General features: G+C 42.2%; 1 protein-coding gene across 1 annotated transcript in view; it reads left to right on the forward strand.

Moving 5' to 3' along the window:
- Positions 1 to 24,562, forward strand: part of FBXO10 (F-box protein 10) — a 143,391-nt gene that overhangs the window by 11,831 nt on the left and 106,998 nt on the right. The window contains exons 2-4 of the mRNA XM_083179690.1: positions 10,319 to 10,407; positions 11,811 to 12,401; positions 22,273 to 23,130. Of these exons, the coding sequence (XP_083035816.1) occupies positions 11,817 to 12,401; positions 22,273 to 23,130 (1,443 nt within the window). The 5' untranslated portion in view covers positions 10,319 to 10,407; positions 11,811 to 11,816. The remainder of the gene's footprint in view (positions 1 to 10,318; positions 10,408 to 11,810; positions 12,402 to 22,272; positions 23,131 to 24,562) is intronic.

Consider the following 24,562-nt stretch of genomic DNA (forward strand, 5'->3'; position numbering starts at 1 on the left):
CCAGCAGGGGGCCGGAGCCGAGCCGCTCATTAGATATTCATATATTCACTTCACCCGATCATTACATATGCATGATCGGGTGTAGTGAATATACCCGGTCCCCTGCTGGCACCCCCGGGGGGCAGCCTGTGCTGCCTCGCACCCGGGGAGCCCACCTCCCCCCCACAAACGTTCTGGGGCAGGCAGGGAGACTTCCATCTCCCTGCCTGCCACCGTCCTCAGGCTCCCTGCGTCCGCCGCAGGAGCTCAAATTCGCCGGTCAGGGGCAGCGAGGCTCCGGAACGCAGCGAGCAGTGGCGAATGTGCAGCGAATCCTAAACAGGATTCGCTGCACGTCGCCGGTATTCACATTGAATACCGCCCTAAGTCTAACCTTACTCAAGCTGCCTGTGCCTGCATGGCTTACGAGGCCAAGGAAACTGTGTCTCGTGGCACAATCCTTAGCCTGGCCACTCTTGGAAAACTGGGGCTACATGACACCATTTCCAGAAGTGCAGGCCCTCCCTGTGAACTCTGTCAATTAGGCAGAGTGGTTCCTGTGCAGAACAGGGAACTCAACATCAGGTGTAATGCAAGATATAGGGCTTAATTTAGCACCTATATTTGTGCTGCTGCGGGTCTTAAACAACATCCTCTTTCGTCTATACATGCAGGTCAATCTAAGGATATCGTAAATAGCAGTATACTCCTGGATGTGGCCACTGATGGGGGGGTTTTTCCTCAAGATTGCACAGTGTGCACACAGTATTCATCTAATTGAACATAAATAGCTAATCCGAGAATTCACAGTGAACTGCGAGCAAAAAGATGTCGCCCAGAATAAAATAAAATCTGCCCCTTGCAATATTGCGAATGCATCTTAAATAGCCAGATAATCGCAGCTTCATTCACAAAAACTGAATGATTTAACAGTTTTTTCTATCTGCGCCCGTCTAGGCTCAAGAATCAGGCTGCAAGTGGACACTGCAGCCTGAGACCCACCCAAAAAGCGCCTGGACACGCCTTTGTTTTCACAAACACCCATAAAATGGCATGTCTCTACCCCTAAATGCTTGCTTTGTGTCAGTCTAACTGCAGGCACTCTGCAACCTCTATGTGTACAGATATTGTTCACTTATTGCCCCGTGTGCATTCGCACAGCGAACCCTGTGCATGCACATTTGTTCGATCATCACTTAATTTGCATATTCTCTTAGGGAGTTTTTTTTTTTTTTTACAGAATTAGCCCTATATCATTTGTCTTGGAGTTCAAGGGAAATCGTTTGCACATCGTATAGTGTGTACAGTTTTAGGATTCATATGTTTGCAAGGTACTTGTGTAGTTTCACGGCGCCATGCTACTTCCGGGTTCTACGCTCGCCACAAACTATCTAAAATAAACTAACTTAACTCCATGCCAACATGGATAGTTCATACCCCCACTATCCATGTTGGCATGGAGTTGATTTTAGATAGCGTGGGGACTCAGACGCACGGCGCCATGAAACTACACAAGTACCGTTTGCAATACTAGATTTTAACACTGGTAATAAACACATAGCAGACACATTTGACATGTTTTTGCTGCTAGTAGTTTACGTGCATTTACGACTGCCAATTGCATTACGTGCAATTGCCAGTCACGGATATTTCTGAAGCTAGCAGAGGAAATTTTTATTTTATTTATGTTGGTCTTCCTATTAAAAATAATTTGCTGACCAGATTTTCCTGACTCTCTATGTTGATCCTGAATGATTGTCCTCTTAGTCGAACAGGATCCCGTTTAGCAGGATGCAGTTTCTTGTGTCTACACATTGCGATTTAGCAGGATGCAGCAGGCTTGTGTATATATCCTCTTGAGTAAGCATCCTGCTAAAAAGCTCCTGTTCCACTGCATCCTGCTAAAATGCAATGTGTGGACGCAGCCATAGATTTCAATGTGCAGGCTCCTTCCTGCAAAACAGGTTCCTTTTCAAAAGTACCTGTCAAAACGCAATCTGTAGACGCAGCTTTATGCAGTTACAGGAAGCATATTCAACCTCATTCATTGATTAAACTATCTGTACTCAAGCATGGATATCCTTAATAGCTTGACCGTTCGGTTATCTTCAGGACCGCGTTTGGAAACCTCTTGTCTTGAAAATGTTGGATGAACTTTCAGAATGTGAAATGGGTGTTAACAGGGGTGCCAGACGGGGTCCCGACAGTCATTTATCCGACGTCGGGATCCCGACTGTTAAAACACCGACAGACAGGTTCCCGACGGCCATCGGCTATTTTCCCTCGTGGACCTCGAGGGTCCATGAACCCCATAGAGCGAGAATAGAATAGGTGGCGAGCGTAGCGAGCCACCGTGCCTGCAGCATGGCGAGCGCAGCGAGCCCACTAGCGGCTTTGTTGCGCTCGCCATACTGTCAGAGTGCGGCCAGTCGGGCTAATGACTGTCGGGATCCCAACTGTCGGAATCATATACCACACCCGTTAACAGAGGATACTGGCTAGCCCTCCATTATTTTACAAATGTAAATGCACTGTGAAATAATTAGCTACCGTATATACTCGAGTATAAGTCGACCCGAATATAAGCCGAGGCATCTAATTGTACAACAAAAAAACTGGGAAAACTTATTGACTCAAGTGGGACCCTCACTCAAGTATAAGCCGAGGGGGGGCTTTTTCAGCATAAAAAATGTTCCGAAAAAGTAGGCTTATACTCGAGTGTATATATAGTATACAAAATTCAGCATTTTTATTTTTATATTACAATGTGTGTGTTCTACAAAGTGAATACTTGTTATTTGGAAAGTGCTATCAAAATGGTCAGCCTAGTAATTATTAGATAAACTTCATCTAAGGCAAGTTAAAGAAAGCTTCTATCCAACCTAAGGACTAATATCTGAGGACACCCACGCATTCCTGTGTCAGAATTTTGTTAATGACGCAGACACACCCAGCATGAATGAATATTTCCCATTCCTTACAGAGCGGGACTGAAAAAGTAATACAATTATAATGTATGCTATTCCTCTTTCATTTAGGAGCATTACATTTCACTTCAACTGGAAAAATGAAAGCTGCTGCATAGCAAGAGGTGGGATACATAGCAAGAAAAGAAAATTATTGTACTGTACTGATGTGACATGCTAAATCTGTGCCGAGATATTACTGACAATGCTGTAGGAATAAATCTGTAGCATATAATCTAGGGTTCACTGGGCGTGGGCAGTGGCACAATGTATTGTCCACATATGGCAAAAAAAAAACATTTGCTATTAATTAACAAAACAAATAATTAGTACATGTAGTAAATCTATAAACAGGGAGTGTTTACCTTTATTACAATATGCTCTATGTTTGCCAGTAGACTGTAGCATAGTAACATAGTTGATGAGGTTGAAAAAAGACATCAGTTCATCAGTTTTAATCTGTATTGGATCTCTTGCGGCGCACACTTTATATTTGTAAATAACCCAAACAAAGTAACCATCAATCATGTTCAAACGAGAATTGCCAATGACCCAGATGGCAGTCCTATTTCTCTCTGGGTCCACTACTAAATATTAGAATTAATAGTTATAACCCTGGACACTCTTTTCCACTAAAAAATTGTGCAATGATTTTTAAACCTATCCTTTTGAATCTGCAATCAGAACCTTGCATATCCTTTTTTTTTTTTTTGGTTTAACCCTTTTTTATTGTTTTTCACTGTGTCAAAGTATCATATTATACAGCAATCCTGAATGAAACAATAACAATAAATGGGTGAGAAGACATTTTTGCTGTATCTGCTGTCATGCGTATTCAGGCTGGAGAGAGCTATGATGTATATAGTGTTCTGGTCGAACTCTTGATAACTTTAACATAGTACAAAATGGTAAATTTCACATTGGATAATCTTGTACATTGATCGTGAGAACAATAATACCGTATTAAGCTATAAATTGACCTTATATCAATACAAACAGTACAACATTACTGTAAAGACGAGACAGAGTGGAGGGGGGGGGGGGGAGGGAGGGAGGGGATGTGAACCAGGCAGGAATCCACTGAGTCAGGAATTTTGGAGGTCTTGAAGTAGTCGTTGATGATCTTCATATACCCGCCATCACTTGTGAGCATAGGGTTGAGTCTAGGGAGTCTATAAAGGGTTTCCATTTGTTAAGGAACAAGGTTTTGGTCGCATATAGGTTTAGCATCAACGAGCACTTGTCGAATAATAGTATTTGGATCAGTTTATCTTTAAGTTCGCATAGAGACGGGGTGGAAGTTTTCGTCCAATACATAAGACTATTTTTTTTTGCTATCGTCAGAATGACTGATCTGATGGGGATAGATTGTGTCGAGGGATATGGAATTGTCCAATTTTTAAAGTTAAGACCTAAGCATGCCAGTGGGTCAGTTGCTAGGGTGAGGTTTAGGAGTGAATTAATGAAATGGAGAACCTTGCGCCTGAATTTTTAGAACTTTTGAGCAGGCCCACATGCAATGCAGAAATTTTGCATTGCTCATTCCGCATTTGCAGCATTCGCCTGTGGCATCTAAACACATGTATTTGGTTTGGGCAGGAGCAATATAGAGGCGGTGAGTTGTTTTGAAGTGTACTTCTTGGTGGTATGAGGATTGGAGTATTTTGAGAGAATTTGTGTAGTTCAAGAACAGTACTGCTAGAGAGGTCACATCGGGTATATCCATCGCCCATGCTTGACAAAGATTGTGAAGAGGTTTGTCAGGAAGTACATCGAGCAGCAAGTCATATACGAAAGAGGTTTTGAATCGAAAATGAGGAAGCTTCATAAAAGTCTGGGTTAGAGGATCGGAGTGTGTGGGGGATGTTATTAGGGAAATTATAGAGTTTACTTAATGACGGGCCTGAAGGTACATATAGAAGTTCTTGATAAGTGATATCGGTTTTGTATTGATTGGAAAGAGAAAAGAGTTCCTCCTGGGTCAAAGAGCTTGGTAGCTAGATCTAGGCCTTTGTGGGACCATTCTTTGAATTGTGGGTTGGAAGAGTCTTGCTTATCTTAACTGTCCTTACTATAATCAGTGTTCATTCTAGCACCCGCTATCTTTGAAAACCCATGCAGTTCCTCTTCCATGCCTGGGGTGTCGCTGCCTGCTGTAGTAATTCTAGCACAGTGTGGTCTGTATATCAGCACTGATATGCAAACCAGACCTGTGCTAGAAACACCACAGCAGACAGCGACACCCCGGGCAGGGAACAGGAACTGCATAGGTTTTCAAAGTTGGCGGGTGCTAGAATGAACACTAATAATAAAAAGCCTTCCTTCATTGGTTTTGAAACATCCTCTCCTCTAAAGGGACAGACCTGTTTACAGATTTGGGGGTAAATAATTCACCTGATACAGTAGTTCTCTGTACTGACCCTTATTGTTTTTGTATATACAGTAGTAATTATATTTCCTCTTAGATGCCTAAACAGGATAGCCTTTCCTCATAACCCAAATCAATTTTGTTGCTCTCCTCTGAACCATTTCTAGTTCCAAGATGTCTTTTTTATGGAGTGGCGCCCCAAATTGGACACTGTGTTCTAGGGAGCCTGTACCAATGATATATATTGGCAAAATTACACATTTTTTTCCTTTGCATCTATTCCCTTACTGACTTTTTCTGCTGGTGCTACTTGACATTGAGCACTGTTGCTAAATCTACTGTCAATTTGCATCCCTAAATACTTCTTCATTAATGATTCCCCTACATTTACCCCATTTAGATTATAGATTGCATACTTGTTTTTGGCTTCTAAATGCATAACCTTACATGTACAGATCTACTGCGCTGCCACTTCCCAAGTTCCCACTCACTTACTCATAGAAGCTAATTAGATTAGATCAACATGACTTATCACTCACAAATCCATGCTCGTTCCCACTAATAATCTTATTGCACTCTAAGTACACCTGAATGCTATCCCTCAATATACCCTCCAGTAGTTTCCCCACTATTGATGTCAGGCTTACAAGTCTCTGGTTGTCTTCGACTTCCCTTTTTAAACAATGGCACCACATCTGCTATTCACTGGTCCCTTGGTACTGAGCATGATTAAATAAAATCTGCAAAAACTAGCCTAGCCTACCTATTTCTGAGTTTATCTCCATAAGAGCCCTCGGGTGTATGCCATCTGGACCAGAAGCTTTATTTATCTGTTTTGTTTTTTTGCTTAGTTGCTTTTGGACTTCTTCCTCTGTCAACCAAGTATGGTACATTAGCATTTCTATTTTGGGTACTTGTGTAGTTTCACCGCAGCAGCTTACGCTACTTTTGAAGCTACATTATTAGCATAGGCCAACGGCTGCCTTACTTGTGTAGTTTCACAGCGGCAGCCTAAGCTACGTTATCAGTGTAGCCCAATGGCTGCCTAGCGTAGTGACTCCACGGTAGTCCTGCGTAGTCAGTGTAGTGCCCCGTGAGGCAGCTACTTATCGTACTGTTTACCAGGAACTGCATCTCCGTTCCCAGCATCCCTGGCAAGCCTAGTGAGCACCTCTTCACACAGCACCGGCACCCGTATGATCCCCGGCGGAGAGGGGATCAATTGGGGCGCCGACGGAGAGGCGCTCCATCTGTCTGAGACATAGGAGCACAATTGATAAGGGGGAGTAAGGGGAGGAGGGAGTCAAGGGTCCGCACACACTTTTTCTGAAACTATAGCCCTAGTATAATGGTAGGGATTGATGTTCTATCGCCTTTATTGGGTATGATTTGTGGCGATGGGTGCTATCCAGGCAATGTGGTCAAGACAAAAACTGGGAAGAGAAAGAATTGCACGATTGGATGCACACCAAGGAAGAAAATATTTGAGGAGAGGGAGTATTCTCAAAAATATTTAAAATTTAACTTTTAATGATATTTAGAACTAAAAAGAAGAGAGAAAATTGTCTTGCGTAGATTTTTTTTATATATATGATCTCACAGGGTGATCTTCTTCTTGGGCTTGTGAAAAATTTCAAGAATTAAAAAGACTTTAACATACATACATACATACAACATATATTTGTGGCGTGCAGATGCACGAAGAAAGAATAGTGTTTTTAGGGATAAAAACGAGTTTCCCTTTAGGCCAGCTACAAGTGATACTGTGAATCTGTTTGGTAGTGTTTCTCGTGGATTAGATCTTCAATCGAGATAATTTTATTTGATGTCCCTTTTCTGTGTGTTCGTATATATCAGCGCTTTAAATCATCATTTGTATGCGGTAGATATTGGTTTGCAGTGTTACGTGCGATTTTTCCGAAATAGGTTTGGTTGGGGTTTTGTGGCTCTCTCTCACAGAGCTTCTTATACTGCTAGAGAGATATATTTTTAGCAGTTTTTTACCCCAAGTTGGATCGGTACGGTAAGTGCCTCTGTCTCGAAAATACAGAAATGTTTCTGACCAGAAAGTACAGGGATACCACCAGTCGACCACCTTTTATTAGATTCTGGGAGTGATTGTGCTGGGTAGTATCTTTATACTGATTTCATAGCCTCCTCATATCCCAGTCTGATACTCTTCTGCATCTGAGTAACTATTGCGGCAGGGTACAGCAACCCTGCCGACAGGGTTAGGGGTTCGGTATCACGTGCGCCTCCTGTACAAAGAGGGGGTGCGGACTCAAGTGTGTCTCATGCACAATAAAGGAGGCATTTGCCAGTGCTCCATGTTACATACTGGCAAATGCCTCCATTTGAAACTCACACTATCCACGCCAGCCCGAAGCGTGGTGAGCGGATGTGTTACGCATCCTCCCGACCTTTTCATACCCCCACTATGCACGTAAGCGTGGAGTTGATTTTATAAAGCGTGGCGAGTGATTAAAAAAACTATTCCACGCCAACGTGGATAGTGGGGGCATGAAAAGGTTGGGAGGACGTGTAACGCATTCTCTCGCGGGGCTCACTGCGCTCACCACGCTTCGGGCAGGCTTGGATGGTGGGAGTGTTTCAGGAACACATTCACACCTGCCATATGTTACATCTGAGACAGTAATTAGTGTTCATTCTAGCACCAGCCATATTTAAAAACCCATGCAGTTCCTCTTCCCTGCCTGGGGTGTCGCTGTCTACTGTGGTGTTTCTAGCACAGATCTGGTTTGCATATCAGTGCTGATATACAGACCACACTGTGCTAGAACCTCTACAGCAGACAGCGACACCTCAGGCAGGGAAGAGGAACTGCATGGGTTTTCAACTATAGCGGGTGCTAGAATGAACACTACAGTAATGACGACATGTGTTGACTGGTAACTGGATTTTAGTTAACAATAACAAGAAGAAGAAAGCAACTTAACAAAGTACAATAATATCGAAATTATCAAGAAGAAAGAAAAAACTGAAACCGTTATGCTTCTGAATCTGCATTGACAGATACTGCAGCAGAAGTGCATGCAGTTGTGTCTGCATCTGTGTCGTCTGCTTTGTCAGCCTGCGGGAGCAGAGTTAAGGCATATAGTATACGCTGGAAAGCGTTTTCTGCGCCAACAGTTTTTCGCCAAATGAATTCCTATAGGTAGGATTCCAGATTCTGGCGCGCAGTGCCCCTTTGACGTTTGTTACGCCACTTACACGATCCCCAAAGGCGTTCAATGTTTTGGGTGTGAACCCCAGTGTCTGGATCAACAAAATTGTAGCGGTGGTTCACCTGTGCATGGTGGTACCCTGTCTGCGCCAGCTCCTCTGTGTTATATGCATGCCAGCTATTTGAGTATATAGTCGTCCCCGGTTCGATGTATTTGTTGATGGCGGCCATCAGGGTGCTGGCATCACGTCTTTCCACAGGTGTCATGAAGCACTCACCGCTGTCTCTGGAAATGCCTCAGAACAGCCACTGTTGAGGCAGTGTGCGTCCCACTTGACTTTTCCTCTCTACATAGAGGCTCTCGTCCACCTCAACTATTTTCCCTGGACTGCCAATCCGGCGTTGGGGCTGCGACATTAGGTCCACGTGCAGGCCTCCCGCATACGGTTGTTATACTGCACTATATGGAGAGATGACGCTCACAAAACGTGATGCTGCTTAGCTCCTCCACCCAACATAACACAAAGCATATTTGAGCGCCATGAACGTGAGATGGCATCCACGAAACTACTGTGCGGCCCGGACGCTAACCTTTTTGCAGCAGCTTCTTATGTGGCAGCACCACATCAGCTCCTTCACATTGAGTCGCATTGGATGGCCATTAGGACATGTCTTGGTCTCAGGGAGAAAGTGGTGAAGCTGCAAGAAATTCACTGACTCCTCCATCTGCGGCAGGTTAAAAATGGTTAATTTGTCGGCAGCCATAACTGATACAATGTACTGCTGACTGACTACGCTGGCCACGGGAACAGTACGCTGGCTCTGACAGGGACACTGGCTACATTAAGCAACCGTGGGAACACTAAGCTACGCTGATTCTGACAGGGACGCTCGCGGAAACATTATGCTACTTTTAACTACACTGGCCACGGGAACACTACGCTAATTCTGACAGGGACGCTACTCTGACTACGTAACTGCCGCTGTGAAGCTACACAAGTACCTGATTTTGTGCAATATTCATACCATTTGTTCCTCTCTAGTAAACACTGAAAACAGAAAGTGTTTCATACCTCCATTTTTTCCTTCTCATCATTAATCAGTCTGTCTATCCCACTACTTGTGGGTACCATATTATCTTTTTTAATACCTTTTACTATTGATATACTTAAAAAAAAAAAAAACTTTTAAGGTTTTGTCTTACTTTCCATTGCATTTTGCTTTTTGTTTTTTTTATTTTAACCACTTTGATTTCCTTTTTGCATGCAATATTATATTCCTTGTAGCTCCGGAAAGACTCCTCGGCAGATTTATATGTTCAGATGCAAGAAATTGGCATATAGCATGTTCGTCAGTACTGTACAAAGAATATTTGTCATTTACATTAATCCCTGTACCATTGGAGTTTACAGTCTAAACTGATAAACACACATATACACACACACTGTAGTATCTTTTTTTTTTTATTCAGCTGCCAATTAATGTAATCCTGATGTGAGTGCTTTGACACAACAATGCTAAGTACAAGTGCTCAATAAAACGTGTTGCTGTGCAATGCATTTTGTACAATTACTTATATTTAAACCTGGAATTATAATACCCATGTGTATGTACACCTAGGCCAGATTGTAAATCGCTGTAATGCAGGTTAAAAATTAGGTAATTAACCCCAGTTCAGACCTGTGATTTTATGGCTGAATGGGGTAGTTGTATTGTTCTTTTTGAAATTTTTTATATTTTTTGTACCATGTAAATGTTTTAATGATATTTGTCATCCTGCACAATTAAATAATGCTACCCATGTTATTTATTGTTGCTCAGAGAATGTGTCCAACTGCCACCAGGATTGAAGAAGCCAAAATAAACATGAAGCTGAAAAATTTAAGTCGATCCAAACGCTCCTAAAAAAGGTAAAATAAATCCATTCATGTAGTTGTGTCCAGTAATGAAGTCACATGACATCCAAGTTTCTTTTTTAGCAGCACTTCCTGTTTATTACAATAAAATAAATTCAGTCAAACAGTCACGTACTCCAGACTGTGGATAGTGACTTTTGGGTACTTATATGTTAGTTGAGCGTCCACTATAGTTAGTACGCTCATACCCCCACTATCCATGTCGGCATGGAGTTGATTTTATATAGTGTGGCGAGCGCAGCGAGCCACCTAGCCCGAAGCGCGACGAGGAAAACTAAGCAAATAGCTTAGTGGGCGCCCAACTAACATATAAATTCCCACTTTTGTTATACCAAAAATCATTTACTGGTGACTGCAGTAGTTTTTTCACATTTACTACAGAGAAGATGGCTTATTGTCATTTCTGAGTGTATAGGATTTTCACCAAAGAGCAACAATTACTTTATGGATAATTGTAAGAAAACCAATACTTCATTAGTTTATTTAATTCCACTAAAATATAATTGTGTTTGGTACCCAAAGACAAGGGAAATAATTTTTCCACCAGCATCTACTTACCTTGACATTAACCCACCCATGCTTCATGGGTACATAGTTGCCTCAGTTTGGAGAGTATGTGTAAGGACATCTGCAGTCCGCTGCTTTCCCCTAGAATGCTCGCAGGCTCTGTCTGGTGTCCTGCAGCGGTGTGAACATCAGACGCCCTCCATGATCATGTAGCTGGTCCCACACCAGTCAGGTCCATGCGTGGGAGGCATGAGAGAAGTGTAGCGATGTCTGCAGTGCTGTGTCTCTACGTCCTGTTGCCAGTCCCTTCCCCGCTCAGACAGCTTTTGTAAAGTCTCCTGGAGTGTGTGGCGTCGCCCTCTGGCATTTTCCTGTCAGCATGTGGTGGTGGCCCCAACACACCAGTCACAGGCACCTGTAGGCATTCCCCAGTGTTTGTATAGGGAGTAGATAAAGTAGGCTAAAATCTCCATTATGCAGCAGTGTATGAAGACGCCACAGGAATGGTGTAAATTAAAGCAGGTTACAGGGCTTTGGGAAGTGTGCCTATGGGGAACCTGAATGTAGGAATAACTTAATTTGTAATGCTATTAGTAAGTCACAGTGTGCGGGGCAAGGCAACATGGAGTTGTTCCCTGCTTAGAAAATGATCATTATGCTCACTGACCATAGGGTTTAGGTCAATAATAATGATGGAAAAAAAACCTTCCAGAGAAACTGTTGGCCATCTACTGAAAAGTGCATAACATTTCATCCAGCGGTTTGCCAGATTACCCCATTCAGACAGATGTGACTTTGCTTTATACTATGTAATGAAGAATTTATTGTTGATTGGGAAATTTTTTATAGATATGGTTTTTGATAAGTCTTTACATTTTCCAACTTTACAGGATATTATGGAGATTGGTGGTTTACCACTGGAACTGTGGCGTCTGATTCTAGCCTATTTGCCTTTACGTGATCTTGGAAGATGTGGGTCGGTCTGCAGATCCTGGTATGACCTAATAATCAGCTTGGACAACACAAGATGGCGACAGCTTTGCCTGGGCTGTGTGCAATGCAGGCACCCCAACTGGCCCATCAATCCTGAAGTAGAGCCAAAGTCGTGGAGAGAGGCTTTTAAACAACATTACGTAGCATCCAAAACCTGGACAAAGAATGCTCAAGATCTTGAATCCTCCAACTGTTTATATTTATTTAGGAGGAAGAAGGATAGAAGGGTACTTTATGTTGGGTATGGCTGTGAATACGAGAACCTCAGGAGTGCCATAGCTTCAGCTAACATTTATGACCGCATTCTGCTCCAGCCAGGGGTCTATGAAGAGCAAAACGAAATCATTCTAAAAGTTCCTGTCGAGATCATGGGCCAAGGAAAACTTGGTGATGTGGCATTACTTGTATGCCTTGTCCAGCAGTGTCCAACCTCTCGCCTATGCAACTTGGTTTTTATGCCTGCTTGGTTCACGCCAGTAATGTATAAGGTAAGGATAGTGTTTCTCACATCAGATACGAGTAACCTGATGTATTTAAAGACTTTTGAGTTTCAACCCTAATACAGCAAATAGTGGCAAATCAATTTGCATTTATGTTAACTTAAAAAAACTGTCCTGCTCCCAATGTTCATGAGATTGCAGTTTATCAATTTTCTGGGCTACAGTCATTTCACTGGAAGCAATGTGGGTGTAACTGGTGTTATTTGTAATCCTTTAAACCAGGCATGTCCAACGTTGGCCCTCCAGATGTTGTAAAACTACACATCCCAGCATGCTTTGCAATAGTTTTAGCATTCTCTAATAGCAAAACTGTGGCAAAGCATGCTGGGATGTGTAGTTTCAAAACATCTGGAGGGCCAACGTTGGACATGCCTGCTTTAAACTGTGTTCTCTTACATATTAAAAACAATGTGAGAGCTGCTCAATCAAACTAGTAATGCCCCTCAGGTGCTGCAAGGGAGGGGGATTTAACCCCCCAGCACAGCAAAAGGGCATTAGTAATAAGATTAGAAAAACCAACATAATAGAAGGTAATTCAGAGATTTTAGTTACATATATTTTTCAAAATATATAAGCTTCCAGGCCTCGTCAAGGCTTCTCTGATACCGGAAGTCCTACACTGTATGATAACAGCATCCAATCTTATATAGTTACATAGTAGGTAAGGCTGAAAAAAGACTTGCGTCCATCTAGTTCAACCTAGGTTTATAATAGATTATCCCTTGCTGTATAGTATGTTCTGATATTTTAAAGACAGATTTTATTTCTTATTTGTACCCATGGATGTTTTTAACCAATCAGTGTTTGTCCAACCTTATTTTGAACGTATTTATTGAGTCAGCCGACACCACCTCTCCAGGAAGAGAGTTCCAGAGTTTGAATGCTCTGACCGTAAATAAATATTTTCTTCTAGCTGAACCAAATATTTTTTCTTCTAATCTATACTCATGCCCCCGCTTCCTAGATTCCTTTCTAGTAGAAAAAAGGGTGTTTGAGAGTTCCTTATATTGGCCCCTGATCTATTTGTACATGTTGAGCATGTCCCCCCTTAAACGTCTCTTCTCATGTAAATAGTCCCAAATTGCTTAATCTCTCCTCATAGCTTAAATTATCCAATCCCCTAATAAGCTTTGTTGCTCTTCTTTGGATTTTTTACAATTCTATGATGTCCTTTTTATAGTGTGGGGCCCAGAATTGTACTCCGTATTCGAGGTGAGGTCTTACCAATGCTTTGTACAGTGGTATAAGTACCTTTGCGCCCCTTTTAATGCATGCTAGAATTTTGTTGGCCTTTTTTGTTGCTACATTAGATTGGGCACTATACCCCAGTTTGCTGTCTATTTGGACTCCTAGATCCTTTTCGAGTACTGAATTTCCCAATTCCTCCCCGCTAAGGTTATAACTAGCACACTGGTTGTGTGTCCCAAGGTGCATGACTTTACATTTATCCACATTGAACCTCATCTTCCACTTTTTAGCCCACTCTTCTAGATTTGCAAGATCCTTTTGAAGCGTGGTGACAGCTTCTGATGATTAAATTACTTTGCTTAGTTTTGTATCGTCCGCAAAGATGAATACATTGCTGAGTAACCCCATCCCAATATCGTTAATAAAAATGTTAAACAAAATGGGCCCCAAAACCGCACACTGAGGCACTCCACTTAGTACTGGTATTGTATCTGATAAGGTACTGTTCACAACCACTCTTTGTTCTCTATTACACAGCCAGTTCCCTACCCATCTGCAGATATTTTCCCCCAATCCCAGGTCCTCCATTTTATTTATCAACCTCTTGTGTGGTACAGTATCAAAGGCTTTAACAAGATCTAGGAAAATCACATCTACAACGTTTCCATTATCAAGGTTTTTGCTAACCTCCTCATAGAAACCTAGTAGATTAGTTTGGTATGAACGATTTTTCACGAACCCATGCTGGTTAGTTCTGAGTAAACGGTGATGGTCCAAATATTCCTGGATACCATCCCTTAAAAATCCTTCAAATAGTTTGTCCACTATTGATGTTAAACTAACAGGTCTGTAATTAACGGGATCCTCATTTTTTCCTTTTTTGAATATAGGCACTACCTCTGCTATTCTCCAATCTTTTGGTACTATACCTGACGATATTGAGTTGCTAAAGATATAATGTAGTGGGGTAGCTAGTTCATCCCTTAATTCCATTAGTACCCTGGGATGAATCCCATCTGGCCCCGGTGATTTATTTGTTTTGATTTTGCTGAGCCTCAGTATTATTTCCTTGGGCGTGAAATCAATGAGATCTGGCTTATTTGTCCCATTTGTGGTAGATATTCGTTCCACAGTCTGCTCTCCCTTAGTAAATACTGATGAGAAGAACTCCTTTAACAGTTTTGCTTTTCCCTTATCCTCTGCAACACTTTTTCCACTGATATCAGTTAATGGGCCTATGTTTTCCTTAATTATACGCTTACTATTTATATATTTAAAAAACTTCTTGGGGTTGGTTTTGTTTTCAGTGGCTATGCGCTCTTCATATATTCTTTTAGCTGCTTTGATTACCCCTTTACAAGTTTTGTTTGATTCTTTGTATTTGGCCTCCTCATTTAAGTTATTTTTATAGAATTGAAATGCTCTTGTTTTATTGTTGATAGCTGACCTTACTTTTTTGTCCAACCATGGTGGCTTTTTTTTAAATTGAATTTACCCTAATTTACTTTAGGAACGTATTTAAGTTAATGATTCAAGCACATTTTTTAGAGTATCCCACATTTCCTCTGTATTTTTCCCTGCATAACTGTTTCCCACACGATTCCTTTTAGGGCTTCCCTGAATAATTCAAAGTTCGCTTTACTGAAGTTTAGTATTTTTGCTGATCCTTTATGATGTCATTTACTGAAGTTGATTTCCAGTGAAACCATATTGTGGTCACTGCTCCCTAGTTGTTCAACTACTTTTGTGTTTGAAACTAAATCTATGTTATTTGTTAATACTAAATCCAAGAGTGCCTCATTACGAGTTGGAGCTTCTACCGTTTGTGTGATAAACTGGTCTTTAAGTAAGCTTAAGAACCCATTGCTTCTTGCTGATTTACATATTTAGTTTTCCCAATCAATGTCCGGTAAATTAAAATCCCCCATAATTAATACCTGACCCTGATTTGATGATTCTTTGATTTGGTTTAAAAGCAGAGACTCCTCCCTTTCGCTTATGTTCGGTGGGCCACATAATTGTCTACTGTAAGGCTACAGCACTTACCAATATATCTAAGTTGAGAGCCAGCCTCACAGGAGTTCCCCTCAAAATTCTCCTTGTGGCACTACAGGAACCAGCATGCCCTCCAAATGCAGGTCCAAACAAATGCCTCTTGCATATAAAAACAATATGAGAGCTGCTCAATCAAACTAGTAATGCCCCTCAGGTGCTGCAAGGGAGGGGGTTTAACCCCCAGCACCACAAAAGGGCATTAGTAATAAGTAGAGACAGGATTATATGCATTTGCATATTTGCATATGCATTTGCATATTTTGCCCATTCTCACTGGTTATTGCATATTTTACCTAAAATCTAGTGATGGTGCATATTTTAGGCCCAGCCCTCTTCCCACCCGCGAGTCACAGCACTGCTTTGCACTGCTGCTGCTGGCCAGGTAGTGGTAGAGTGTGCAGGCCGGGGCAATATGTGCGCAGAGTGGGGAACCTTGAACGTACGCTATGTCTGACACTGCTCTAGGCTGCCAATCCATGTTGATAAAAGTCAGTCAGGGCAGATGCCATTACGAAGCTCCTGAACCTTTGCCTGCCCTGGCCTGGGACCTTACAACAAGAGACAGACTTCTGCAGCAGAGGAGGTGGGCAGAAGGATTGTGACATCACGCGGCACGGAGAAAATGCTGTGTCACAGTGAGTATGCGGCACAGGGAGGAAGCCTTCCACTGCGCCGCCCTCACACGCTATGCTGACATTTGATCCAACGGTGCTGGAGATGAGGGTCCGTGTAGTTGGTGCAAGAAGAGATTTGGATGCTGCAGTAGCCAGCATACTGACATCTGTAGATGCTGTGGGCCTATTTTTTAGGTTTATTTGCAACTAATTCTATGCTGATTTTTAAATAAATAAGTTAAAAATTACTTTTTTTATTATTTAATGTAGCATATTTTAACACTTTTCATGCATATTTCAAGTATTTTTCATGCATATTTGCATGCATATTTCAAGCTTTTTTTGTTGCATATAATCCTGTCTCTAGTAATAAGATTTGAAAAACCAACATAATAGAAGGTAATTCAGAGATTTTAGTTACATATATTTTGCAAATATCTTACATATTGCTTCAGCCTATAAAGTTCAGCCTGCACCTGGCAAAATTACGCAGCATAGAAATGTCAGGTAGTTCACACTAGCAGTGTGGGGTCAGTTTAATTAGATGCAAGTTTGCAAAAGTGAATGCGAGATTCAATGGAAAAGTCCTGGGAATTGTCTACCAAAATAGACTAGTGAGATGCGCATAAAAAGCAAAGCAATAACTCAGATTTCAATAAATGTAGCACCTGAGATTGCAGGACTATAAAGACGGCTGCTAGTGGCCATAATGAAAGTATTTGCAGATCATTGACAGGTGTAAATGGATGTTTACATTTTTTAGTTTAATGGTTGAAAAATGTATAGTCTGGAGCATGCGTAGTGTAAAACATTGCAAAATATGTGTGCAGGATGGACTTGTATGCCACTCGGAATCAACCCCAGACTGTTTTGCCCAGGTCTGGCCACTTATATTGTTTTAATGATCTGCATCAAAGTACCTTAAATTTAAGGTGCTTTGATGCTAAAAATATATATTTTTTAAATGTTTTTTGTATAATATATTAATCAGAAACTGAATGTTTATCGCATCTGTGTGCCTAACTTATCACATGGTCCTGTTATGTATTCAGGGCTTATGCCAGTGCTGCTACAAATGTGTATACAGCAGCTGTATGAAATTCTGCAATTGGCATCTGTAATTGCCCTAAATTCACCCTAATTAGTATATATTGCTATTTTAATACATGAATGTCTGGCACAAATGGAGGAGCAACAATAGGAGGAAATAACTTTTGTGGTCCATAGTTGAATTTTTGTGGTTCATAAATGACATCAGATTAAAATAATTGACACTAAGGGGGAGATTTACGAAGATGGGAGTGTTCTATTTTACATGGGATGTTACTATGGGCAACCAATCAGATACTCTCTATTTTCTTCTAGAACAGTGATTGGGAACCTTCGGCCCTCCAGAAGTTGTTAAACTACACATCCCAGAATGCCCTGCAACAGTTTTAGCATGGACATTTAGCAAAACGGCACCAGGGCATGCTGAGATTTGTAGTTTGACAACAGCTGGAGGGCGGCAGGTTCCCCTTCCCTGTTCTAGAAGGTGCAAAATAAATAAGTCGATTCTTATTGGTTGCCCATAGCAACATCCCATGTGAAATAGAACTCCCATCTTAGTAAATTCCCCCCTAAGTACAAATAGGAATCTGTCTTTAGTAGTACTTTATTTTTCTATCCCTGACTTTATATAGTGGAAGTTTCCTCACTTTGCACAAATGATAAAGGATTTTGATAAAAGGGCAACATTATCACTAGTGCATTGGAGCAGTATGTTTTTCTATCAAATAGGGAGATGTCCTCTGATGGTGCAGTTCAGCCCTAATGTTATAACCCCCTATGATGTCACCAACATCTCAAAATATGTGGGAGTCGCAGACTATAAGGTGCAGATGAAGCAAAATCAATAACGGAGACAAAGGGGGTTATTCTGTTTCACACGTAAAGCCAAATTCCTTCTCAAATGGACAAAACCATGTGCACTGCAGGTGGGGCAGAAGGTGGGTTATTTTGTTTCTGTGCAGGATAAATACTGTTTGCTTTATTTTTACACTGTGATATAGATCTCACTTTGAAGTAAAACCCCACCAAAATCTAATTCTCTCTGCACAAGTTATATCTGCCCCACCTGCAGTGCACATGGTTTTGTCCATTTGAGAAGGAATTTGCATTTGCTAGTGAACCAGAATAACCCCCTTTGTCTCCTTTATTGATTTGGTTTCATTTGCACCTTATGGTTTGTGACTCACACAAGCGGTATGTATATTTTGAGATGTTGGTGACCTCATAGGGGGTTATAACATTAGGGCAGAGGTCATCTTCTCCCTATTTCATAGAAAAACCATAATGCTCCAAAGTACTAGTGATATGTTGGGTGCCGGACGGGGTCCCGACAGTTGGGATCCCGACAGGCACTTACCCGACGTCGGGATCCCGACTGAGAAAACAGTGACAGCCGGGTTCCCGACGGCCACCTGCTATTTTCTCTCGTGGGGGTCCACGACCCCCATAGAGGGAGAATAGAATAGGTGGCCCCGCAAGGCTTAGTTGCGCTCACCATGCTGTCTGGGTCCAGCCAGTCGGGATCCCGACGTTGGGCTAATGACTGTCAGACCCCTGTACCACGCCCGATATGTTGCCCTTTTGCAAGATCCTTTATCATTTATCCGATTCAGGGAATGCAGTATTTCAAGATATAGATGATCTTAGTTCCCGTCAGTTGAACTTTCTCAATAATGTACCCCTCAATATATGTAGAACAAACACAGAAAAATATTATCAGATGTATTGCACATAATACATGGGTGTACATAACTCACAGTAAGTAACGCAGTATTCGACCACTTTTCATTGTCCACTGATCTGTTTCTTACAACATAACTCTTGGTGAGTGAGGTACGCACATTGAATCCCACTTTCTTCTTCACTTGGGTGATTTATCGAGTGGAAACAATTCTAAACATGTTATTTATCTTACTCTTCACATAAACAAATTCATCTGTTGAGACTGCGGTAGCTTGAGGAGCAGGAGAAGACCACAAAAGAAACCACTACGTGCCTGTACACTGGGATACTTACCGTGAGTTTGGTACGCCCGCAAATCATCTGATTGTCTGACAGCGCAATTGTAATACATAGCACATCTGATATTTTTCTGTGTTTTGTTCTTCATATATTAAGGGGTACATTATTGAGAAAGTTAAACTGATAGGAACTATGGTCATCTATATCTTGAAATACCACATTCCCAGAATTGAAAATTCGTATGAACTTTGGCTCCTTAATTAATTTTGGTTTCATCTGTACCTCACACTTAGGGCCTTATTTTGGTTCATTCTTTCTGACAAAATCCTTCTTAGATGGACAAAACCATGTGCACTGCAGGGGGGGCAGATGTAACATGTGCAGAGAGAATTAGATTTAAGTGAGTAATTTTGTTTCTGTGCAGGGAAAATACTGACCGCTTTATTTTTACACTGCAATATAGATCTCACTTTGAAGTAAAACCCCACCCAAATCTAATTCTCTCTGGACATGTTACATCTGCCCCACCTGCAGTGCACATGGTTTTGCCCATCTAAGAAGGATTTTGTCAGAAAGAATGAACCAAAATAAGGCCCTAAGTTTTTTTTTTAATCTACTGTCAGATAGCGATTATGGGCCTGATTCAGAGATGGATGCAGCTTGCTTTGCACCCATGAGAAAATATGCTAATTATGCAGAAGGTGTCAGAGGGGAAAAGATGCCTCCTTCTGGCCAACGCAGAATCAAGTTCTGTGTACTGCACTGAATCTCTGAGACCATCGGCCATCTGAGTAATGTAGAACCTAGTCAGATCAGCCCTCACAGCTCTGTAGCAGAGGCTAGGAAGTCTGTATTGGAAAATAGAGACCTTGGCCTTTCCGTTCCCATAAAACAGGGGCAACACTGCGCCATTTGCTAGAATGCTGCACTATGGCTTCATGTGCCTGGGAATGCAGCCATAGGCAAATCTAGGGGGTGGTCCGGGGGTGCACAGGACCACCCATTAGCCCATTTTGTAGCTGAGGGATGGGGCTTTCCAAAGAGCCCAGCCCCGTGTCTCTAGCCCAGTGGGAACCGGAGATACTGCCAGGCAAAGCTGGAACGTTTTCCCTATAGGATAACATGGGACCCGCTAATTCCGACCCCCACCCAGTTCAATGGCTGCCAGTTCCCCCTTCGGCATCTCTGAAGCTCGAGGTTGATCTCAGTCGAACCCAAATCGCTGGGCCTTCAATCTGATACCAGGCTGGATCCATATGGGTTAATTGGTTCCAGGGATATTGAGGTTAAACTGTTTTTTTTTTTTTTCATTTCTTAAATGTAATTTCATGACATGTTTATGTTCTTTGAGGAGAGATTTCTCTGGAACCAAACAGCCCAGTTTCACGGGACCAAAATCATTTGAAGCCAACTCAAAAGTTCTTCAATATGATACTGGTCTCATGTAAATGGGTCATTTGGTCCCGAAGATAGAGCTGGTTGGTTAAAGGGGGGTAGGGAGAGGGGAGTGGTTGTCTCTCCCCCTCACACCAGAAAATGATCCTGAGACAATGATCCTGAGACAATATACCCGGGTAAATCCCTGCATTTTCTGTTGTGAAAGGGGTATTATTTCAAACAGCCGTGATCTGCAGTGCTCTGAATACAGCCGGGCAGCCCCCTGCTCTCTGTCCAGCTGTCAATGACTGTCACCCCTGCAGCTTCCGCTCCAATTCTTCTCCCTGCTTTCACCTCAGCCCGCCCCCCCTTTAATCATGTGGTGCCGGCGCCCGGCGTGCTCCCCCGACGTCACGCACAACAACAGCGCGCACAATATTTCAAAAGTCCACTCGGCTAGAGGGGACACTGGGAGGGGAGTAGGAGCGTGCTCTGCGCTGCGCTCTGCTCCTCTCCCCATAGATGCAGCTGCACCGCTCTCCATCTCTCCCTGCAGCAGCAGCAGCGAAGGCTCATATAAAAATTTACAGTAAGTGGCACTTTTGGGGGCATTGCTTAAGGGATGCTACAAGTGGCGGTATGTGGGGGCATTACGCATAATGCGTGGCTTAATGTGTAAGGGGCATGACAGTGTGCAGCATCATGTGTAAGGGGCATTATGTGTGCAGCATCATGTGTAAGGGCCATTATGTGTGCAGCATCATGTGTAATGGGTACTATGGTGCGCGGCATCATGTGTAATGGGTACTATGGTGTGCGGCATCATGTGTAATGGGTACTATAATGTGCGGCATCATGTGTAATGGGTACTATGGTGCCATCAAGCAAGAACCCCTAGCAAGGAGCACGTAGGTAAGCAGCACTTACTGTATGTGGCAAATATGTAATGGGCATTACGGTTTGTTATATAGTATGTAATGGGCATCATGATGTGTGGCACAATGTGTAATGGGCATTATGGTGTGTGGCCTTATGTGTAATTGGCATTAAGGCGTGTGGTTTATGTGTAATGGGTATTACGGAGTTTGCTAAAATGTGTAATGGGCATTACTGTGTATGGTCTAAAGTGTAATACCACACCCCTTTTTGTGATGCCACGCCTCCTTCCCATGAGACCACACCCCCTTTTTGACGCTAGCCTATGCCGCGCAAAGGTCCCCCTACTGTTATGTCTAGATCTGGGACCACCCATTACCATAATTCTAGATTTGCCTATGAATGCAGCCATTTGCGTTGACACGTCTGCGACCCTTCCATGAGATGCCTGCTGATCAATTGCTTCAGCTCTTTTACACTTGATGTAACACGTGCTGTGGGTATTTTTAGAAATGTATGCTCGTGCATAGTTTCCAAAAAAACCTCCACTGTATGATCATTGACACTGCATGCAGCTCCGAAGCAGGCCCTGAATTTTATAGTGAGGTTCTTGCTGTTTTAGAATTACAAGTAAATGCTTGGTGACCAATGCTATTCTCTGCAGAGCAATCAGAACCTATTGGAGTATATTGTGTTATGTAGAACTAAACATGTTTTCCTTTTACTTCATTTCTTAGACATCCATAGGTTATGTCCAATTTGACAACTGCAACTTTGAGAATGGGCAACTCCAAATCCATGCGCCTGGCACATGCCAGGTTAAATTTTGCACTTTTAACCAGTCCAGCATCAATTTCCACAATGTGGCTCTCAGTGTGCTTGAGAACTGTGAATTTGTTAACAGTGAAAATGCTTCTGTGACTGTGGAGGGGTCACCTACTTCTGACAAAAACTGGGCTTGTAAACATCTCTCAGCCTTTGCCAAGTCAAGAAACATGCTGTATACTACGTCCGAGACATCGCTCTCTGGGACTGGGAATACGGATTTCTTTGATGGGTCACCTGGTGCAAAAATGAGGACATGTGAGATTATAGTTAAAGGAGACCAAAATCACTTGCTTCCTCAATCTAAATCTCAAATATTGGATGATAAAGCTTGTGATAAGGAGAATGAACTGAATGGGAATTTTTACATGGGCAAAGACGGGGAAGCTATGACTCTGGATACAGATTATAGTGACAGTGAACTGAGCACCGTCAGCGACAATGAAGATGATGACCAATCAGTGTACAAGCTGTCCTATCATTCACATGGACTAAGTCACATGCTGACCAAATCTGTTCAGTGCAGACCTCAGACTAATGGACTCCTTGCTTTGCAGAGTGACATGGCTTTGAAAAGTCTACAACATGAGTTGCAGAAGGACAAAGAACTGCAAACCATTGCCAGCACAATTCAAGGCTGTCTTGTACGAAAGTGCCTTTTTAGAGATGGCAAGGGAGGGCTCTTCATCTGCTCTCAGGGGCAAGCTAGACTGGAAGGATGTATATTCAGGGATTTGACCTATGCAGTACGGTGCATACAAAATAGCAAGGTAAGTCACCTGAATGTTACAGCTTGCAAGTGGTCTATAAACCCCTATGGTTTAGGTACTTCAAAGTATGTGTGCTATAAGTGCAGCATGTATGGTCTTGTACTGAAGATGGTAACAGGTCTCGGAATCAGTGCCTACCAATGATACATTTATGGACCATAAAATAGGCAAAGCCTAAAGCAATGCACAAATCTCTAAATGTCTTCCTTCTCTGTGTCAATTTATCTCCTTCCTTAATTTATACTGTAATTCCTTATCTGCCTCATATTTCCAATGTCCTTACCTTAGCACCTCCATTATTTATATAACCTTTATCTATCCATTCTGCAAGTCCTTCATCCATCTTTTTTAACTTTACCCTGTCTAATAATTTAAATCCCTTATTTTGCCTTGATTTCAAATACGTTTGTCTGTGTGACGTCCTATATTACCTAAACCCATGCACTGCCTCATGCACATATTTAGCATTTTGCACCATGGGGTATAAATCTAAAATATTATATCAACCTAAGTAGATATTGTGTTTTAGGGGCTAAAACACACATTTTTAGATGTGACCACATACATGTAGCCTCCCAACACTTTAAACCGCTCCATCCGTGGATAAAAGTAAGTCTATACTTACTTTTATCCTGGATGAAATGGCCGTAAAGAGGACAGGCACTGCTGTCATGTGATGTCAGCCGCACACCCAAGCAGGCATCGACACGCCTGCATCTGCAGGTGTATGCCCAGCGGTTTTATGGACGCGCCCATAAAATGCTGGACGCGCCCAATGCCCACCCCCTTCCCGCCCACCATAGAAGAAACGGCCCGGCTTGTGTGACACTCGCCAAAGCCATTTGCTCACGGGGTTTGTATATGCGCATGCGCAAACCCTGACCATCAGCCAGAGGAGCAAATTTGAAATGCAGCAAGCAGGTCTGAATAGCCCCCCTCTTTGTTCTGGTTGCAAATGGATAGATTTTTGGGGGAATTTGAATGGAATTTCTCACACTTAGAACGTAGTTGCTACAGGCATTTTTAAAAAAGAATAACAATAAAGATTAACCAAGAGAAAGTTGTAATTCTAATATGTTATTATTAATAAAATATTACTACTATAAAAAAAAATAAAAAATGATTAGACAGTATAAAGCGAGAGAAAGGAGAACGCCGGGAATCTCTGATTAGAGGTAATGCTCCAGTGCCCTCAGAAAGATGGATTTACAATTCGGAAAAAAAAGGCCTGGGGCACTCAAAACTTCTCATATTAAGTGCATTCAAGCAAGTACGGCCAAAGTTTCGGGGCCCGTAACCCCTAATAAAGGCACAGATAAATATAGTATACTGTACATCTAATCATTTATTTCTTAAGTGCAGCTCTGTAATGTTATCAGGCCATGATTAATCAGAGTGTCCATCTAACATGCCTCTAGGTCGTGTAAGTAGA

This window comes from Crinia signifera, chromosome 1, assembly GCF_055691185.1.
Source record: "Crinia signifera chromosome 1, ASM5569118v1, whole genome shotgun sequence".
NCBI classification, from domain to species: Eukaryota; Metazoa; Chordata; class Amphibia; order Anura; family Myobatrachidae; genus Crinia; species Crinia signifera.